The 18661-nt window shown below is 45.6% G+C and overlaps 1 protein-coding gene across 4 annotated transcripts in view; it reads left to right on the top strand.

Annotated features, from left to right (window-relative positions):
- myrip (myosin VIIA and Rab interacting protein) overlaps positions 1 to 18661 on the top strand; it is a 177645-nt gene that overhangs the window by 86519 nt on the left and 72465 nt on the right. For all 4 annotated transcript variants that reach the window (XM_036944257.1, XM_036944256.1, XM_036944254.1 and 1 more), the window contains exon 3: positions 13649 to 13870. In XM_036944257.1, the coding sequence (XP_036800152.1) occupies positions 13649 to 13870 (222 nt within the window). The remainder of the gene's footprint in view (positions 1 to 13648; positions 13871 to 18661) is intronic.

The raw sequence follows: 18661 nt of genomic DNA, 5'->3' as shown, positions 1-18661 counted from the left end.
TTTTTGTAATCCCTTGCATGTAATCCGTTACTCCCCAACCCTGGACGCAAGTGTGCGTGTGCGTGCGTGCGTGCGTGCGCGTGTGTGTGTGTGTGTGTGTGTGTGTGTGTGTGTGTGGTCGGGAGACAGTAGGATCTTAGAGAAGCATATCCAAGGAGAGATGACACTTCATCTATCACTGTGGTACATAGGTTGTCATGCACACATACACTGAAGAAAACAAACATACATACACACACGCTCTCTCCCTCTATCTTTTATGTTACCTAAAACCCGTGGCATAGCTCATCTTGGGAGCTGTGCGTTGGTTGTTTATCCCTAAACTTTAATAATTTCTGTAAATGATGATGTTATGGATAAACTCCTCATCAAAAATGCATCATCATATCAATAATAAAACTCCCTGCTGCATACTTTGACAAGGTTACTGCTACGTGTAATTATGCTGCATGGCATCTCAATGGGGAAAATCACTTAGTGTGACTTTATTGAGAGTATCTCTGATCATATTTTAAATAGAAGCTCTGGGGATCTGTGGTGAGACTTGTGTTCGTAGTGTGTGTGCGCTTGCATTGTGCATCCAGGGGAGCCTAAGAGGACTGCAGGTGTTCTAGTCTAACCTCACACACTTCTCCATTTCCCCATTCTCTCACTCCACTCGTCTCCGATTCTCTCCATCCCTCAACCAGTGTTTGTCTGTGCGTAACGGGGTAATGGCATGTGCTGTGCCTCATTCCCTTCCCTCTGGGACGGGTTTCATCAGTCACGGGCCAGAGACACACATGCTGCGTCGCAAATGGCACCCTATTTCCTATATAGTGCGCTACATTTGACCGGAGCCAAAAAGTAGTGCACTATATAGGGAATAGGGTGCCATTTGAGTAGGGTGCCATTCGCAGTAAAAGAGGGAGGGGAACTGTGCTTTATCTCCCAATAGAGATCGCTGGCCCTTATTTACTGTTATGTCACTTAGTTCGATGGGCTCGAATACCGGGCGCCATGCTAAGAGTTAGCAGCGTAGCCGTACGGTAGTGGGGCTGATGGTGAGTAGTAGAACTATCGGCTCTCTGTGGATCACAAAATAGGGGAGAGGGGGATTTTCTCTGCCCTCTCTCTCTATCCTTCCTAAGAATATCCTTAGAGTTTTTTTCCTTCTTCTTCAATCTTTAAAATCAGCCAATTTCTCTGTGCTATGCAGCAGTAGACTCCTGCTGCTGGATGGTTGCTGAGTACAGCGCTAGTCGTCTGCCCATAGAGAGATCTTAGTGGGGAGGAGGTGGGAAGGAGAAGGAGTTGGGGAGACTGGGTCTTCAAACACTTCACGGTTCATTTCGAGGTCAGTCAGTCCAGCACCAACTCCACCTGCCACCAGCTGCCACACTCAACTAGAGAGGGCGAGGGATGAAGAGAGGAGGGAGAGTGGGTCCACCAGCTGCCAGATTCACCTGGAGAATTCACCTGAGAAGTGCAATAAAACAACAGAAACAAACTTAGCAAAGTGGCTGGCGAATAACCAAGAGGATGGTTGCAATCAGTGTCTTCTGGCACCGGCTATAACATGAATTGTACAAACAAACCATAGAAATGAAATGGCTGACGCTAGGCATGTGTGACGCTTAGCAAATGACTTAGTCTGTAAATCTGGTGACAGTTGTCATTATTTTGGCCTTCAAAGCAACCTGAGATTTCAATACAAGTGGATGGAGGCGTATCTTGGCTGTGTGCTGGGAGGAGGCTAAAGAGAGCTGTAACATGGGGTGAGTTAGTTCCAGTAGAGAGAGAAGAAGCCCTTCTCTAGTCTTTGTGCTGTGCTACAGAAAGATGCACTGTACTGTAACTTGGGTTAGCTTAGCTTGATAGCTCTAAAGCGAAAGCTAGTTTAAAGAGTCAGCCAGGAGTCTTTGGCAGACGACTACTGTAACGAATAAGTAGAGAGAGAGAAGAAGACCTTATCTAGGCTTTGTGCTGTGTGGGGGCTACAAAGAGATGTACTCTATGTAACCTGGAGTGGTTTACCTTAGCTCGCTAGCTCCAGTGGAAAACGAGTCAGCCAAGAGTCCCGCAGCTTTGACAGACGACTACTGTAAATGACTAAGACACTTCAGCGTTTGAAGTAAATCCCCCTAGTTGGAGGTAACGACCTCATGAGAGTGTGTCACCTCAGTGTAAACCTGCTGATGATGGATAGAGTTGATATATTTACTTTAGCGTAACACATTAGTGTAGCATGCTAACCATTTTAGCCCTGCTAGCTAAGATGAGATATAGTTCCAGGAGAGGAGTCCAGCAAGCGCCCTCCTCAGCCAGACCATCTCAATCAACCGCCTGGAGACAGCCATGTTAGGCGAGTGCCGATAACCCCCACTGCACGATTTATGGCTGTCATGTGCCTCTGCTCTGACATGGAAGTGATGGACAAATAGGAAATATCTTCTGGCCAAAGCACATCCAAGTCTAATCATGAAAACATAAAAGTTGCACACATAATGTCGAAGAAAGGCCCTTTAAAAACAACATTTCTTTCTGCTCATGGCAACTGATTTGGGATCGATTATTCTTACCCCACTCATTATCAGCCAATTTAAACAACTGGCCCTGGACCAGTTTCAAAGAGCGGGAAGTAGCAGGAAGTGTGATAGATTGAAAAGGTATTGATTGATAATGGAGACGATGACAGTACAGTATTTGCTATACAGTAGAATACTGATTTAAAGATATGCTCTGGTACTTTGGCCACTAAGTCTTTTTTTTCAACCTCCCACTTTGGGCTGGATCTGTCAATATGTTGTTCATACATGCATAATCTATGAGCAGAATTACTTTTTTACCGCAATTAACCACAAACTTAATTTAATGACAGCCTATTTGCAGCTGCTTGTTGCATTGGCAGAGAGAAGGCCAACCCAGGTGGTTAATGTCTGGAGTCTGTGCTATGTTTGTTCGTTCTCTTTCTCTCCCTCTCTCAGCTGCAGCAGCAGTCATCCACACACCCACGCAAGCGAATGCTAAGCACCAGGTCTGCTCCTCTGCCACAGTTCTCCAAAAACAGAAATCAAACGAATGCAGGCAGCAGCACATTGCTTTACTGTCAATCGCACGTGCACAACATTTCTTCCTCACGTCTCCTTGAAGTCAGAGGTTTGAGAGAGAAATGCCCTTGTCTGCTGTTTCTGCTTCTATGTCTTCTTGAAGTCATTTTTCTGCTCAGAAGTATGGAAAAGAGATGTCGGTAAGCTAGAAGGCGTAGTCCATGGGCTCTCTCTGCTCTCTCTGTCTCCGTAACAAAAGTATATGGACCTGGAGTTTTTCCCTGAACCACGTGGTCATGGAAAACTCTGGTTCCCACCACTTTGGTGCTCCTTTCTACTGCCATATACTCTACCCTGCCGTAAGTACTTGGCACATTAGGTGCAGTTATACTTTGCACCTGGTAAATGCTTCGTAAATCTGGCCCTAACACTGCTGCTGCATGAAGGCCAGGGTGTGTCCCAAATGGCACACTGTTCCTTAAATAGAGCTGTGGGCCCTGGTCAAAAGCTATAGAGCAAATAGTGTGCCATTTGCGATGCATCCCAATTCTCACCAGTCTTCTAAAGGGCAGTAGTAATATGTTCCATACATAGAGAATGAGAGGGAAATTAATTATTGACTAAATAGTAAAGACAAGCTAATGAAAAAAGTTGGCCGAACTTAAGCGTCACTCAGGGGCTTGTTAAGGCTCATTTACCCCCACTATGATTTATTCATAAAGCCTTATATACACACACACACATTGGCACACAGTTATATGCACACACACACACACACATAGGCACACGCACACATACAGGCACACAAAGTTATACACACACACACACACACACACACACACACACAGTTATATGCACACACACACCAGTGGTGTCACGCCCTGACCTTAGAGAGCCTTTCTCTCTATTTGTTTAGTTCAGGGTGTGATTTGGGTGGGCATTCTAGTTTTTCTATTTCTTTGTTGGCCGGGTATGGTTCCCAATCAGAGGCAGCTGTCTGTCGTTGTCTCTGATTGGAGATCATACTTAGGCAGCCTTTTTTCCACCTTTAGTTTGTGGGATCTTGTTTTTTGGTTAGTTGCCTGTGTGCACGCCATTGGCTTCACGTGTCATTTGTGCTTGATTGTTTTGTTTGGTGAGTTTCAATGAATTAAAATATGTGGAACTCTACACACGCTGCGCCTTGGTCTGATTCTTCCGTCAACAAACGTGACAAGTGGTGCAAAGTACTTAAGTAAAAATACATTTTAGTACTACTTAATAAGTCATTTTTTGGGGTATCTGTACTTTACTATTTATATTTTTGACAACTTTTACTTTTTTCCCGAAAAAAAAGCATGTACTTTTTACATACTTTTTACATACATTTTCCCTGACACCCAAAAGTACTCGTTACACTTTGAATGCTTAGCAGGACAGTAAAATTGTCTAATTCACGCACTTATAAAGAGAACATCCCTGGTCATCCTTACTGCCTTTGATCTAGCAGACTCACTAAACACAAATGTGAAAATCGTGTTGTCTGGTTTGTTCAATATAAGACATTTTAAATGATTTATATGTTTACGTTTGATACTTAAGTACATTTAAAACCAAATACTTTCAGACTTTTACTCAAGTAGTATTTTACTGGGTGACTTTTACTTGAGTCATCTTCTTTTAAGTTATCTTTACTTTTACTCAAGTATGTAAATTGGGTACTGTTTCCACTACTGACACACACACACACACGTACACAAAAACACACACACTTAGGATCACACACACACACACACACACACACACGCACTCTCCTTCTTTGCTGGTCTGAATGAAGGCCAGAATGGCCTTATAATAAAGTTAACCTGGGGTTTGTGTAGGGAGAGCAGCATGGTCAAAAAGTTCTCTTCCACATCACAGGAAGGCTTTGATCAGGGCTTGCGTCCCAAATGGCACTCTTTTCCCTTCACAGTGTACTACTTTTGACCACAGCCCTAATACAGGCCCGGATCAAAAGCGGTGCACTGTAAAGGCAAAAGAGTGCCATTTGGGACACAGGCCCAGGCCTTTCATCTCTCTGTAGTGGAGAGCCCACCAGCCAGACATCTCTGATGCTGAGGAAAGACGTAGGTGTAGGAGGGTAGCCAAGTGTGTGTGTGTGTGTGTGTGTGTGTGATAGCCATGTGTGAACATAGAATTACATATAGAATGTATAGGAGTTCTATGTGTGCACTTGTATCTCTGTCTTTGGTCTATTTAAGGTGCCTAGTCCATACCTCTGTAGAATAAAGCCTTTGGGAGAGAGAGAGGTTGTAAATCCCCAGGCTGTGCTCCATGATGAAATATCTCCCTGCTGTTATCCCACCTGGATTGATGGTTCCCAGACGCTCACTGTTAGCCCTGGGATGGGTTACACAGAGTATGAATACGGGCCCAGAGGCCGCTGCTCTCCCGAATTATACACAGGCTCAGCAGGGCTAGCCGTCAGCAGCCTACTTCTCTCTCTCTCTCTCTCTCACACACACACACACACACACACAGTGTATGCTTCCGTGTGTGTCCTGTCCAGCTGCACCAGTGGTATGAATACAATCCCCTACTCTCGTGGTTGTCAGTGTCCTATCCGGTATTGAATGGTGATGAGAGGGGGGGGGGGGGGGGGGGACAGTGTGTGCTTCTATTACCACTAGTTAACAGGGAAGGGGGTTCATCTGATGGGACACCAGGTGTGTCGAAATGGCTCTCTGTCCTTGGGTATATGTCTACGTTACGTTGCTCTTTTAGCCTAATGGCCTGCATGGCTTGATACCGAGCTATCATTTTATTTTTTCTGTTTTAAATTTGACCTTTTAGTTAACTAGACAAGTCAGTTAAAAACAAATTGTTATTTACAATGACGGCCTACCGGGGAACAGTGGGTTAACTGCCTTGTTCAGGGGCAGGACAACAGATTTTTTTACCTTGTCAGTTCGGGGATTCACTCCAGCAACCTTTTGTTTACTGGCCCAGCGCTCTAACCACTAGGCTACCTGCCGCCCCAGAGTTATCATCCAGCTGGCCCCTCATCGTTAGGTTAGTCATTTAGCGCTAGGGAGCCTCACTAAAATGGGTTTTGGTCAATCAAAATCATCATCTGGGTTTCATATACACGTAAGGGATACATATGAATAACATTCTAACTCCTCAATGCGAAAGCCTGTTGTTTAGAATGTTATGCACTTGTTTTATTTAATGTTTTACACAAATGTTTTGATCGCTTTTCATATTCATTGCCAATAGATACAGCATATCCTCTTTTCTTTTTTTTGTCTAAAATTAGCCAATCCCCGCCCTTCTGCACATGACCTCCTTTGCATTGTTGGATACGGTAGCTAAGTGTCTTTTGACTGTGTGTGTGTGTGTGTGTGTGTGTGTGTGTGTGTGTGTGTGTGTGTGTGTGTGTGTGTGTGTGCGCGCGCGCGCGCGCATGTGCAACAGTGTGTGGGTTATGAACTGTGCATATGAATGTTGGTTCATCGTATTAATATACCATGGCTAATGATGCGTATGGAACACAATCAGCGATTCCTCCAGGATGAGGATGAGCTGGAGGATGAGTATTACTAAAGTTGGGATATTGCAGATTAGTCTCTCTCTCTCACAGACACACACACACACACACACGTCTGGAACCGCCCTTCCACTGCAGGCTGCCTTCATTATCCCAGCAGTACTAATATGTGCTCTACACTTCCCAGGTTTAGAAGATCATGTTGCAGTATGTGGCTTTTCGTTGTGGAGAAATAATCCAATGAATTCAATTATAAATCTCTGTGGATAGATCCAACTAACTGGATGGATATAAGAGGACGGGGGAGGTGTGTGGGTGTGTGGGTGCGGGTGTAGGATCAATGGAAGCTGTATAAGAGTTACTCTGAGCACAGTAAATCCTGGAGGAGAGGAGTGTAAATAATTTACTCTCCCACCGTGAGTTAAACTCACCCTCTCTCTCACCTTCATACAAGCCCCATAGGACTGGCTAATACAACCACCGTGGATGCACAGGAAGCGACATGTGTACAGTAAGCGATACAACATATACTGCATACAGAAAGGTACATGTAAATAAGTCATTATACCTGGAATAATAACAATATAATTTTCTGGACATAGTGTGTGTAGCGTATGTGTAGGGAGAGATACAGTCTGTGTCCCAAATGGCAGTCTATTCCCAAAACGGAGCCCATATTTCTTTGTTCAAAGGAGGTAGACTTGTGATAGGGCGCCATTTGGGACGAGGCACACTGTTCAGCGATGAACAGCCTGATGCGGTAAGAGAAGGGAAATCCTTTTGATGGTTTGGTTCAAGGAATGAATTGATCAAATAGCCAAACTCTGGACAGCTGGTTTGTTTCTATTGGCTAAAACTGGGATTGGCAGCCCAAATGATCCCGGCCCTTCCCAAAGTGGTGTGTCTGTAGCTCCTTTCTTTTTCAGTCCTTTTTCTTCCGCTTTGTTTCTTGTGTGTGTTCAATCACAGCAAGCAACATCATTATTATTTGTTTTGTTACTACATTAGAACACATCCAGTAATGCTGGCATAGTATTGCATTGCGCGCAAGTTTAGAGACTAAAGGTTGATTCCCAAGATGGCATAGCAGTCAGACGTCCTTTGTACTCGTCTTGTCGTGTCCCGTATATACAGTGGGGCAAAAAAGTATTTAGTCAGCCACCAATTGTGCAAGTTCTCCCACTTAAAAAGATGAGAGAGGCCTGTAATTTTCATCATAGGTACACTTCAACTATGAAAATCCAGAAAATCACATTGTAGGATTTTTAATGAATTTATTTGCAAATTATGGTGGAAAATAAGTATTTGGTCAATAACAAAAGTTTATCTCAATACTTTGTTATATACCTTTGTTGGCAATGACAGAGGTCAAACGTTTTCTGTAAGTCTTCACAAGGTTTTCACACACTGTTGCTGGTATTTTGGCCCATTCCTCCATGCAGATCTCCTCTAGAGCAGTGATGTTTTGGGGCTGTTGCTGGGCAACACCGACTTTCAACTCCCTCCAAAGATTTTCTATGGGGTTGAGATCTGGAGACTGGCTAGGCCACTCCAGGACCTTGAAATGCTTCTTACGAAGCCACTCCTGTTTGGGATCATTGTCATGCTGAAAGACCCAGCCACGTTTCATCTTCAATGCCCTTGCTGATGGAAGGAGGTTTTCACTCAAAATCTCACGATACATGGCCCCATTCATTCTTTCCTTTACACGGATCAGTCGTCCTGGTCCCTTTGCAGAAAAACAGCCTCAAAGCATGATGTTTCCACCCCCATGCTTCACAGTAGCTATGGTGTTCTTTGGATGCAACTCAGCATTCTTTGTCCTCCAAACATGACAAGTTGAGTTTTTACCAAAAAGTTATAGTTTGGTTTCATCTGACCATATGACATTCTCCCAATCTTCTTCTGGATCATCCAAATGCTCTCTAGCAAACTTCAGACGGGCCTGGACATGTACTGGCTTAAGCAGGGGGACACGTCTGGCACTGCAGGATTTGAGTCCCTGGCGGCGTAGTGTGTTACTGATGGTAGGTTTTGTTACTTTGGTCCCAGCTCTCTGCAGGTCATTCACTAGGTCTGGGTGTGGTTTCATCATAGGTGTGGTTCTGGGATTTTTGCTCACCGTTCTTGTGATCATTTTGACCCCATGGGGTGAGATCTTGCGTGGAGCCCCAGATCGAGGGAGATTATCAGTGGTCTTGTATGTCTTCCATTTCCTAATAATTGCTCCCACAGTTGATTTCTTCAAACCAAGCTGCTTACCTATTGCAGATTCAGTCTTCCCAGCCTGGTGCAGGTCTACAATTTTGTTTCTGGTGTCCTTTGACAGCTCTTTGGTCTTGGCCATAGTGGAGTTTGGAGTGTGACTGTTTGAGGTTGTGGACAAGTGTCTTTTATACTGATAACAAGTTCAAACAGGTGCCATTAATACAGGTAATGAGTGGAGGACAGAGTAGCCTCTTAAAGAAGAAGTTACAGGTCTGTGAGAGCCAGAAATCTTGCTTGTTTGTAGGTGACCAAATACTTATTTTCCACGATTTTTTTCTCATTTTGTCTGTCATAGTTGAAGTGTACCTATGATGAAAATTACAGGCCTCTCTCATCTTTTAAAGTGGGAGAACTTGCACAATTGGTGGCTGACTAAATACTTTTTTGCCCCACTGTATATATATATATATATTTACACCTTTCTTCGCATATCTTTTATATTTTTTCTTTTCCAAAAACTCAACTTCAAAACACTCTCCTGCAACCCACCTCACCAATTAAAAAAAACAAGTATTATTTACCTCAAATCTGAAATCCAAAATAGAAGCTAGCCAGAAGCTAGCCAGTTTACTGGCTAACGTTAGTATTCAGCTAATAACGGTTTGTGGTCATCAGCTATCCTTTAGCTCAAACCTATCGGCAGTTTTGTACAACGCGACTCAGACCAGAACATACCGGACCTATTTTTCCCCACCAAGCCTTCACGACTGGACTACCAACGTTATCTGCCCGAGGGAGTTATCCAACTAGCCCCTCCGTCACAACGTTACCTGAAAGCCCATCTGCGGCCCGCTAATCATTAGCTGTCTTATCGGCTGCTATCTGAATAGGTCTATCGGACAATTTTTCTTGGGTCACTATAACTATATCTATTTTGCCAAAATCCCCTCTTCCACACGGAACCCCACTAATCTACCGATGGAAACACACAAGGTGGCCTAAAACAGACCTCCATCCTATGCTAGCTTGCTACCGATGGCCCGGCTAGCTGTCTGAATCGCCGTGACCCCAACCAACCTCACTACTCACTGGACCCTTATGATCACTCGGCTAAGCATGCCTCTCCTTAATGTCAATATGCCTTGTCCATTGCTTTTCTGGTTATTGTTTATTGGCTTATTTCACTGTAGAGCCTCTAGCCCTGCTCACTATACCTTATCCAACCTTTCAGTTCCCCCACACACACATGCGATGACATCACCTGGTTTCAGTGATGTTTCTAGAGACAATATCTCTCTCATCATCACTCAATACCTAGGTTTAACTCCACTGTATTCGCATCCTACCATACCTTTGTCTGTACATTATACCTTGAAGCTATTTTATCGCCCCCAGAAACCTCCTTTTACTCTCTGTTCCAGACGTTCTAGACGACCAATTCTTATTGCTTTTAGTCGCACCCTTATTCTACTCCTCCTATGTTCCTCTGGCGATGTAGAGGTGAATCCAGGCCCTGCAGTGCCTAGCTCCACTCCTATTCCAATTCTCATAGCTTTTAGCCGTACCCTTATCCTACTCCTCCTCTGTTCCTCTGGTGATGTAGAGGTGAATCCAGTCCCTGCAGTGCCTAGCTCCACTCCTATTCCCCAGGTGCCCTCTTTTGATTACTTCTGTAACCGTAATAGCCTTGGTTTCATGCATGTTAACATTAGAAGCCTCCTCCCAAAGTGTGTTTTATTCACTGCTTTAGCACACTCTGCCAACCCGGATGTTCTTGCCGTGTCTGAATCCTGGCTTAGGAAGACCTCCAAAAATTCTGAAATTTTCATCCCTAACTACAACATTTTCAGACAAGATAGAACGGCCAAAGGGGGCGGTGTTGCAATCTACTGCAAAGGTAGCCTGCAGAGTTCTGTCCTACTATCCAGGTCTGTACCCAAACAATTTGAACTTCTACTTTTAAAAATCCACCTTTCTAAAAACAAGTCTCTCACCGTTGCCACCTGCTATAGACCACCCTCTGCCCCCAGCTGTGCTCTGGACATCATATGTGAACTGATTGCCGCCAATCTATCTTCAGAGCTCGTGCTGCTAGGCGACCTAAACTGGAACATGCTTAACACCCCAGCCATCCTACAATCTAAGCTTGATGCCCTCAATCTCACACAAATTATCAATGAACCTACCAGTTACCACCCCAAAGCTGTAAACACCCTCATAGATATCATCCTAACCAACTTGCCCTCTAAATACACCTCTGCTGTTTTCAACCAAGATCTCAGCGATCACTGCCTCATTGCCTGCATCCGTAATGGGTCAGCGGTCAAACGACCTCCACTCATCACTGTCAAACGCTCCCTGAAACACTTCAGCGAGCAGGCCTTTCTAATCGACCTGGCCGGGGTATCCTGGAAGGATATTGATCTCATCCCGTCAGTAGAGGATGTCTGTTTTTTTTTTAAATGCCTTCCTCACCATCTTAAATAAGCATGCCCTACTCAAGAAATTTAGAACCAGGAACAGATATAGCCCATGGTCCTCTCCAGACCTGACTGCCCTTAACCAACACAAAAACATCCTATGGCGTTCTGCATTAGCATCGAAACAGCCCCTGTGATATGCAACTTTTCAGGGAAGCTAGAAACCAATATACACAGGCAGTTAGAAAAGCCAAGGCTAGCTTTTTCAAGCAGAAATTTACTTTCAACACAAACTCAAAAAAGTTCTGGGACACTGTAAAGTCCATGGAGAATAAGAACACCTCCTCCCAGCTGCCCATTGCACTGAAGATAGGAAACACTGTCACCACCGATAAATTCACTATAAATGAGAATTTCTATAAGCATTTTTCTACGGCTGGCCATGCTTTCCACCTGGCTACCCCTACCCCGGTCAACAGCAACTCGCCCAAGCCTTCCCCATTTCTCCTTTTCCCAAATCCAGTCAGCTGATGTTCTGAAAGAGCTGCAAAATCTGGACCCCTACAAATCAGCCGGGCTAGGCAATCTGGACCCTTTCTTTCTAAAATTATCTGCCGAAATTGTTGCCACCCCTATTACTAGCCTGTTCAACCTCTCTTTCGTGTCGTCTGATATTCCCAAAGATTGGAAAGCAGCTGCGGTCATCCCCCTCTTCAAAGGGGGGGGGGCACTCTTGACCCAAACTGCTACAGACCTATATCTATCCTACCCTGCCTTTCTAAGGTCTTCGAAAGCCAAGTCAACAAACAGATTACTGACCATTTCGAATCCCACCATACCTTCTCCGCTATGCAATCTGGTTTCAGAGCTGGTCGTGGGTGCACCTCAGCCACGCTCAAGGTCCTAAACGATATCTTAACTGCCATCGATAAGAAACAATACAGTGCAGCCATATTCATTGACCTGGCCAAGGCTTTTGACTCTGTCAATCACCACATCCTCATCGGCAGACTCGACAGCCTTGGTTTCTCAAATGATTGCCTCGCCTGGTTCACCAATTACTTCTCTGATAGAGTTCAGTGTGTCAAATCGGAGGGTCTGTTGTCCGGTCCTCTGGCAGTCTCTATGGGGGTGCCACAGGGTTCAATTCTTGGACCGACCCTCTTCTCTGTATACATGAATGATGTTGCTCTTGCTGCTGGTGAGTCTCTGGTCCACCTCTACGCAGACGACACCATTCTGTATACTTTTGGCCCTTCTTTGGACACTGTGTTAACAATCCTCCAGGCGAGCTTCAATGCCATACAACTCTCTTTCTGTGGCCTCCAATTGCTCTTAAATACAAGTAAAACTAAATGCATGCTCTTCAACCGATCGCTGCCTACACCTGCCCGCCTGTCCAACATCACTACTTTGGACGGCTCTGACTTAGAATATGTGGACGACTACAAATACCAAGGTGTCTGGTTAGACTGTAAACTCTCCTTCCAGTCTCACATCAAACATCTCCAATCCAAAGTTAAATCTAGAACTGGCTTCCTACTTCGCAACAAAGCATCCTTCACTCATGCTGCCAAACATACCCTTGTAAAACTGACCATCCTACCATACCAATCCTCGATTTAGGCGATGTCATTTACAAAATAGCCTCCTATATCCTACTCAATAAATTGGATGCAGTCTATCACAGTGCCATCCATTTTGTCACCAAAGCCCCATATACTACCCACCACTGCGACCTGTACGCTCTCGTTGGCTGGCCCTCGCTTCATACTCGTCGCCCAACCCACTGGCTCCAGGTCATCAACAAGACCCTGCTAGGTAAAGTCCCCCCTTATCTCAGCTCGCTGGTCACCATAGCATCACCCACCTGTAGCACGCGCTCCAGCAGGTATATCTCTCTGGTCACCCCCAAAACCAATTCTTCCTTTGGTCGCCTCTCCTTCCAGTTCTCTGCTGCCAATGACTGGAACAAACTACAAAAATCTCTGAAACTGGAAACACTTATCTCCCTCACTAGCTTTAAGCACCAGCTGTCAGAGCAGCTCACAGATTACTGCACCTGTACATAGCCCATCTATAATTTAGCCCAAACAACTACCTCTTTCCCTACTGTATTTATTTATTTATTTAGCTCCTTTGCCCCCCATTATTTCTATCTCTACTTTGCACATTCTTCCACTGCAAATCAACCATTCCAGTGTTTTACTTGTTATATTGTATTTACTTCGCCACCATGGCCTTTTTTGGCCTTTACCTCCCTTATCTCACCTCACTTGCTCACATTGTATATAGACTTATTTTTTTTACTGTATTATTGACTGTTTGTTTGAGAGAGAGAGAGAGACTCACTTTAAAAAAAAATCATTTGTCACAGCGTCTCCAATCATTTCCGCTCCACCGTCCTCTCACTATTCGCTTACTCCCCCCCCTCTCTCTCTCTCTCTCTCACGGTCGGGCAGTGAGATGAAGCAGGAGCTGGCGGAGGAAGGCAGCAGATGCTCCGTCCTCTCCAAGCAGCCCCGCTTCAACGAGCGCTGCTGCATCCGCTGCTGCTCTCCCTTCACCTTCCTGGTCAACCCCAAGCGCCCGTGTCTGGACTGCCAGTACAACGTCTGCAAGTCCTGCCGCACCTACAGCAAGCTGGAGAAAGCCTGGCTCTGCGCCGCCTGCCAGAAGACCAGGTCGGTCTACCACTGTCTGAATCTGTCTGTCTATCTCACTGAATGAATGAATGGATGGATGGATGGAGAGAGAGAGGGAGAGCGGGAGAGCGGGATGAGGAGACCAGTGGTGAGTGAGGGAGGGAGCCAGGACAGAGGGGGAGTGAGCAGCATGTCATGCCGGTGTTGCAGAGGGCTCTCAGGAACGAGGAGAAGGACAGAGGGGAGGAGAGGGAGGATGTATGTTGTGATGGAAGGCTAGGAGGTCTTGCAGACGTTGAGAGAGACTGACTGACTGGTGTAATGACAGCGAGTGATGCAGAGCCATAAACTGCCTCCCCGTTCTCCAGCAGTGAGTTTTTTTGGATGCTGCAGTTTTGTTGTCAGTGTGTTTCCACGCTGTATACTCTACTTACAGAGGAGAGACTTTGTGTGTGCTGTCTGACCACTGACACCGTATTGAGCTCTCGTTAGACGGTAGGAGGATGAATTGAGCTGTGCACTATGTTGTGTTACACGGGCTGTACGCTAAATATGCATCCGATCATGATGGTTGTGATTTTAATTACGTTTTTTTAAACTTTAGTTTATTTAGGAAATAACTCTGTGTCTCGAACTGCGTTGTTGGTTAAGGGCTTGTAAGTAAGCACCTCTATTCGGTGCATGTGACAAATACAATTTGATTGGATTTCATTCTATGGGCTTGATGAACACTGCTTTTCATGGGTGTGTGTGCGTGTGTGTGTCTGTCTTCACGTGCGTGTGTGTAGACTTTATTCAGGATGACCTTGCTTATGTATGCCACATCTTGTGTGTGCGTGTGTGTCTGTGTGTGTCAGTCTGCTTAGGGTTCTTAGATGTGTGTTTGGTAACGCCTAAAGGGGTGAAGACGTAATCAGTCATGTCTCTGCCACCTGAGTCCCTGACATGGAGAACTAATGTGCTCCTCACACTGTCTAAGACAGTGATATCACGCTGCGGTGTGTGTGTCACAGTGTGTGTGTGTCACAGTGTGTGTGTGTGTGTGTGTGTCACAGTGTGTGTGTGTGTGTGTGTGTGTCACAGTGTCTGTGTGTGTGTCACAGTGTCTGTGTCTGTGTGTGTGTGTGTGTGTGTGTGTGTGTGTGTGTCACAGTGTCTGTGTGTTACAGTGTCTGTGTGTCACAGTGTGTATGAGTGTGTGTCACAGTGTGTGTGTGTGTGTGTCACAGTGTCTGTGTGTGTGTGTCACAGTGTCTGTGTGTGTGTGTCACAGTGTCTGTTTGTGTGTGTGTGTGTCACAGTGTGTGTGTGTTTCACAGTGTGTGTGTGTGCGTGGAAGAGGTGAGTGAAGGGATTACTGAACATGACAAGGCGAGGGGGGACAACGTGATGTGCTCGCACTCTCTCTTTCTACCTCACTCTTTCTCTCGCTGTGTGTGTGTGATTGATTTTGCGGCATGGTATCGAATTAGACGCCCAGCCCCAAACTCTGGGTTTACAAGACAAGAGAGGGTAGGTTTTTATTGATCAGGTTGGAGTCTTGCTCTCTCTCTCACTCTCTCGGTCTCTCTCTCTCGGTCTCTCTCTCTCGGTCTCTCTCACTCTCTCGGTCTCTCTCTCTCTCTCGGTCTCTCTCTCTCTCGGTCTCTCTCTCTCTCTCTCTCTGACTATCTCCCTCTAGCCTGTTAATGTTATTGAGATGAGTAGAGGCTTTGATGCCTCCAGCTCTGTAATACGCCCATTACATTTCAGCCTCACTGATGTAAATGATATGAAATGCTTTCAGAATATTAACAACCATCATGATGGGATGTATATAAAGACGTCCCTTTTCATTACCGCATTAGATGGGCCGTGTCCCAAATGGCACCCTATTCCCTATATCAGCGTTTCCCTAACTCAGTCCTCGGGACCCCCAAGAGCTGCACATTTATTTATTTTTTGCCCGAGCACTGCTGTGTAGTGCTAGGGCAACAAACAAACAAAAAGTGTACCGCCTGGTGTCCAGAGGACCGAGTTTGGGAGACCCCTTTTCACCTTCTGGTCTTAACACTCACGAGAATCACACCATCATCTGATTTGGAAGATGTGCTATCGATTCGGTTACAGGTAACTTAATCGCTTGTGTAGCTCAAGCGATGAAACGTTTTGTCGCGGCGCAATTTTGGAAGATCGGAGCCGTACCGCTCTGGCTTTCTTTCTTCAGTCATAGTGCGTCCTGTCATCCTAGCACTGGTGTGAACATTTGGGATGTGTCTATTTCTCATGCACCCTTGACAGCAGCAGATGTCGCTGTCATTCAGAATCTACCCTACGCCGTGATCTCAACCTCATCGCAACAAGGACATAGTGTCCGCCTCCCCCCACTGCCTTATCAAGCATCACACTGGAATACTACAGTCGACTGTAACAAACTAGTACCGTGAAGATCCACCACCATTCCATCACCTTGCCCTGATATCAGCGCTTTCGGATCTGGGTTTGAGACTCCCAACGCAGGGTGGCGGGTGGCTAGCGCGTATGACTTTCGGATCTGGGTTTGAGACTCCCAACGCAGGGTGGCGGGCGGCTAGCGCGTATGACTTTCGGATCTGGGTTTGAGACTCCCAACGCAGGGTGGCGGGCGGCTAGCGCGTATGACTTTCGGATCTGGGTTTGAGACTCCCAACGCAGGGTGGCGGGCAGCTAGCGCGTATGACTTTCGGATCTGGGTTTGAGACTCCCAACGCAGGGTGGCGGGCGGCTAGCGCGTATGACTTTCGGATCTGGGTTTGAGACTCCCAACGCAGGGTGGCGGGCGGCTAGCGCGTATGACTTTCGGATCTGGGTTTGAGACTCCCAACGCAGGGTGGCGGGCGGCTAGTGCGTATGACTGCCACTGTCGCTGCCAGTATTCCTCCCCTCCATTACCGCGGTGCCGCTGTGCACTGCTGTAGGTGTTATAAGACAGCCTGCACATGTGAAGCTGCCTGTCTGTGTGGCTGGCTGTCTGCTGGACTGCACGTCAGCCTCTACCACAGCCTCAACAGAATTGAGAAGAGGCGTGTGAAATGATGGATTATGATGTTAAGCACACATTGCAGTATTTACACCCTAGCTATTTTTTGGGGTGAACAAATAAAATCCTATTAGGCCTATGGTTTGGGTTATTAAAACGTATTGGTTGATTTACACCAAATTATGATTCTGCATAGCTTGAAAATCATTATCTATAGTGTACACGGTATGCTCTTCCTATGTCACCAAAATGATACACAGACATCATTTTGGCTGCAATATAGACTTCACCAGGGTCGTATTCATTAGTGCACACTGTAGCAAAACTTTTTGCAACTGAAAACTAAATGTTTGTTATTGGACAAGTTCACATCGTACCTACCTGTTTCAGTCCGTTTTCTTTTGTTTGGTGCCGGAGTGAATAAGACCCGGGTAGAGATGTACAGTAGCTGAGACATAGCTAGCTTCTTCTCCTGTGGGTCTTCACTGTAGTGACAGGCCTGTCACCCTACTTGCATGTAAGTCCCTGAACTCACCCATGCGCACACACCCCTACCAGTCCTGGGTGAGAAGGTGCATTGAACATGACAAGCATGACCGGGCTGGTCTTATTAACCGTGCGGTCCATCCCTTGGTCCATAAACACACACACGACGGTTCACAGGCTATAGAAGTTTGTCTTTCTGATAAGAAATACGAACTCAGTCTGGGAAGAGTTTTTCTCTCTGCAGTCAGACACCCACACTCAAGACACTGAGACACTTGTACTACCTCTCTGAAAGAGAGGGAGAGAGATAATGACAGAGAAAGAGAGATGATAGAGAGAGAGAGATAATGACACATAGAGAGAGAGAGATAATGACACAGAGAGAGAGATGATAGAGAGAGAGATAATGACACAGAGAAAAATAGATAGAGAGAAAGATAATGACAGATAGAAAGATAATGACAGATAGAGAGAAAGATAATGACAGATAGAGAGATAATGATACAGAGAGAGAGGGAGAGATAATAACACAGAGAGAGAGAGATAATGACAGAGAGAGGTAATGACACACAGAGATGGGTAATGACACACAGAGAGAGGTAATAACACAGAGCGTGAGATAATGACACAGAGCGAGAGATAATGACACAGAAATAGAGAGAATAACACAGAGAGAGAGAAATAGAGATAACGACAGAGAGAGAGAGAGAATTACAGAGAGAGAATAACACATAGAGAGAGAGAGAGAATGACAGAGAGTGATGCAGAGCCATAAACTGCCTCCCCGTTCTCCAGCAGAGCAGACACTCTGGCGAATTGATATGAAATCCTCTTTTTATTTTTCTCTGAAGGTACCGCGTGCAGCTCTCCCCACATCCGTCTGTGAGATGAAGTCACCATTCTCTCCACATTTACATTCCCACTGCGTTCCCTACTCTTAATCTGACTAGATGGACTTACTTTGTATCACTCCATGGAGCAGACTGCACTGAATGGAGAACGGTGTGTGTGTGTGTGTGTGTGTGTGTGTGTGTGTGTGTGTGTGTGTGTGTGTGTGTGTGTGTGCGCGCGTGCGTGCGTGCGTGCGTGCGTGCGTGCGTGCGCGTGCGCGCGCGCAAACACCCCTGACGGGCAGACGTCAATATCCAGACGATTCTCATCCTGAAGCATTCATGCACTATATGAAATACCATAAGCATGCAAACATACAGTACCAGTCAAAAGTTTGGACACACCTACTCATTCATGGGTTTTTTTCTTATTTTTTTATGATTTTCTACGTCGTAGAATAATAGTGAAGGCATCCAAACTATGAAATGACACATATGGAATCATGTAGTAACCAA

The sequence above is a fragment of the Oncorhynchus mykiss genome, chromosome 15 (genome assembly GCF_013265735.2).
Source record: "Oncorhynchus mykiss isolate Arlee chromosome 15, USDA_OmykA_1.1, whole genome shotgun sequence".
Classification (NCBI taxonomy): Eukaryota; Metazoa; Chordata; class Actinopteri; order Salmoniformes; family Salmonidae; genus Oncorhynchus; species Oncorhynchus mykiss.
Note: the sequence above shows the minus strand (reverse complement) of the source record. Positions and strands in the feature narration are given on the sequence as shown.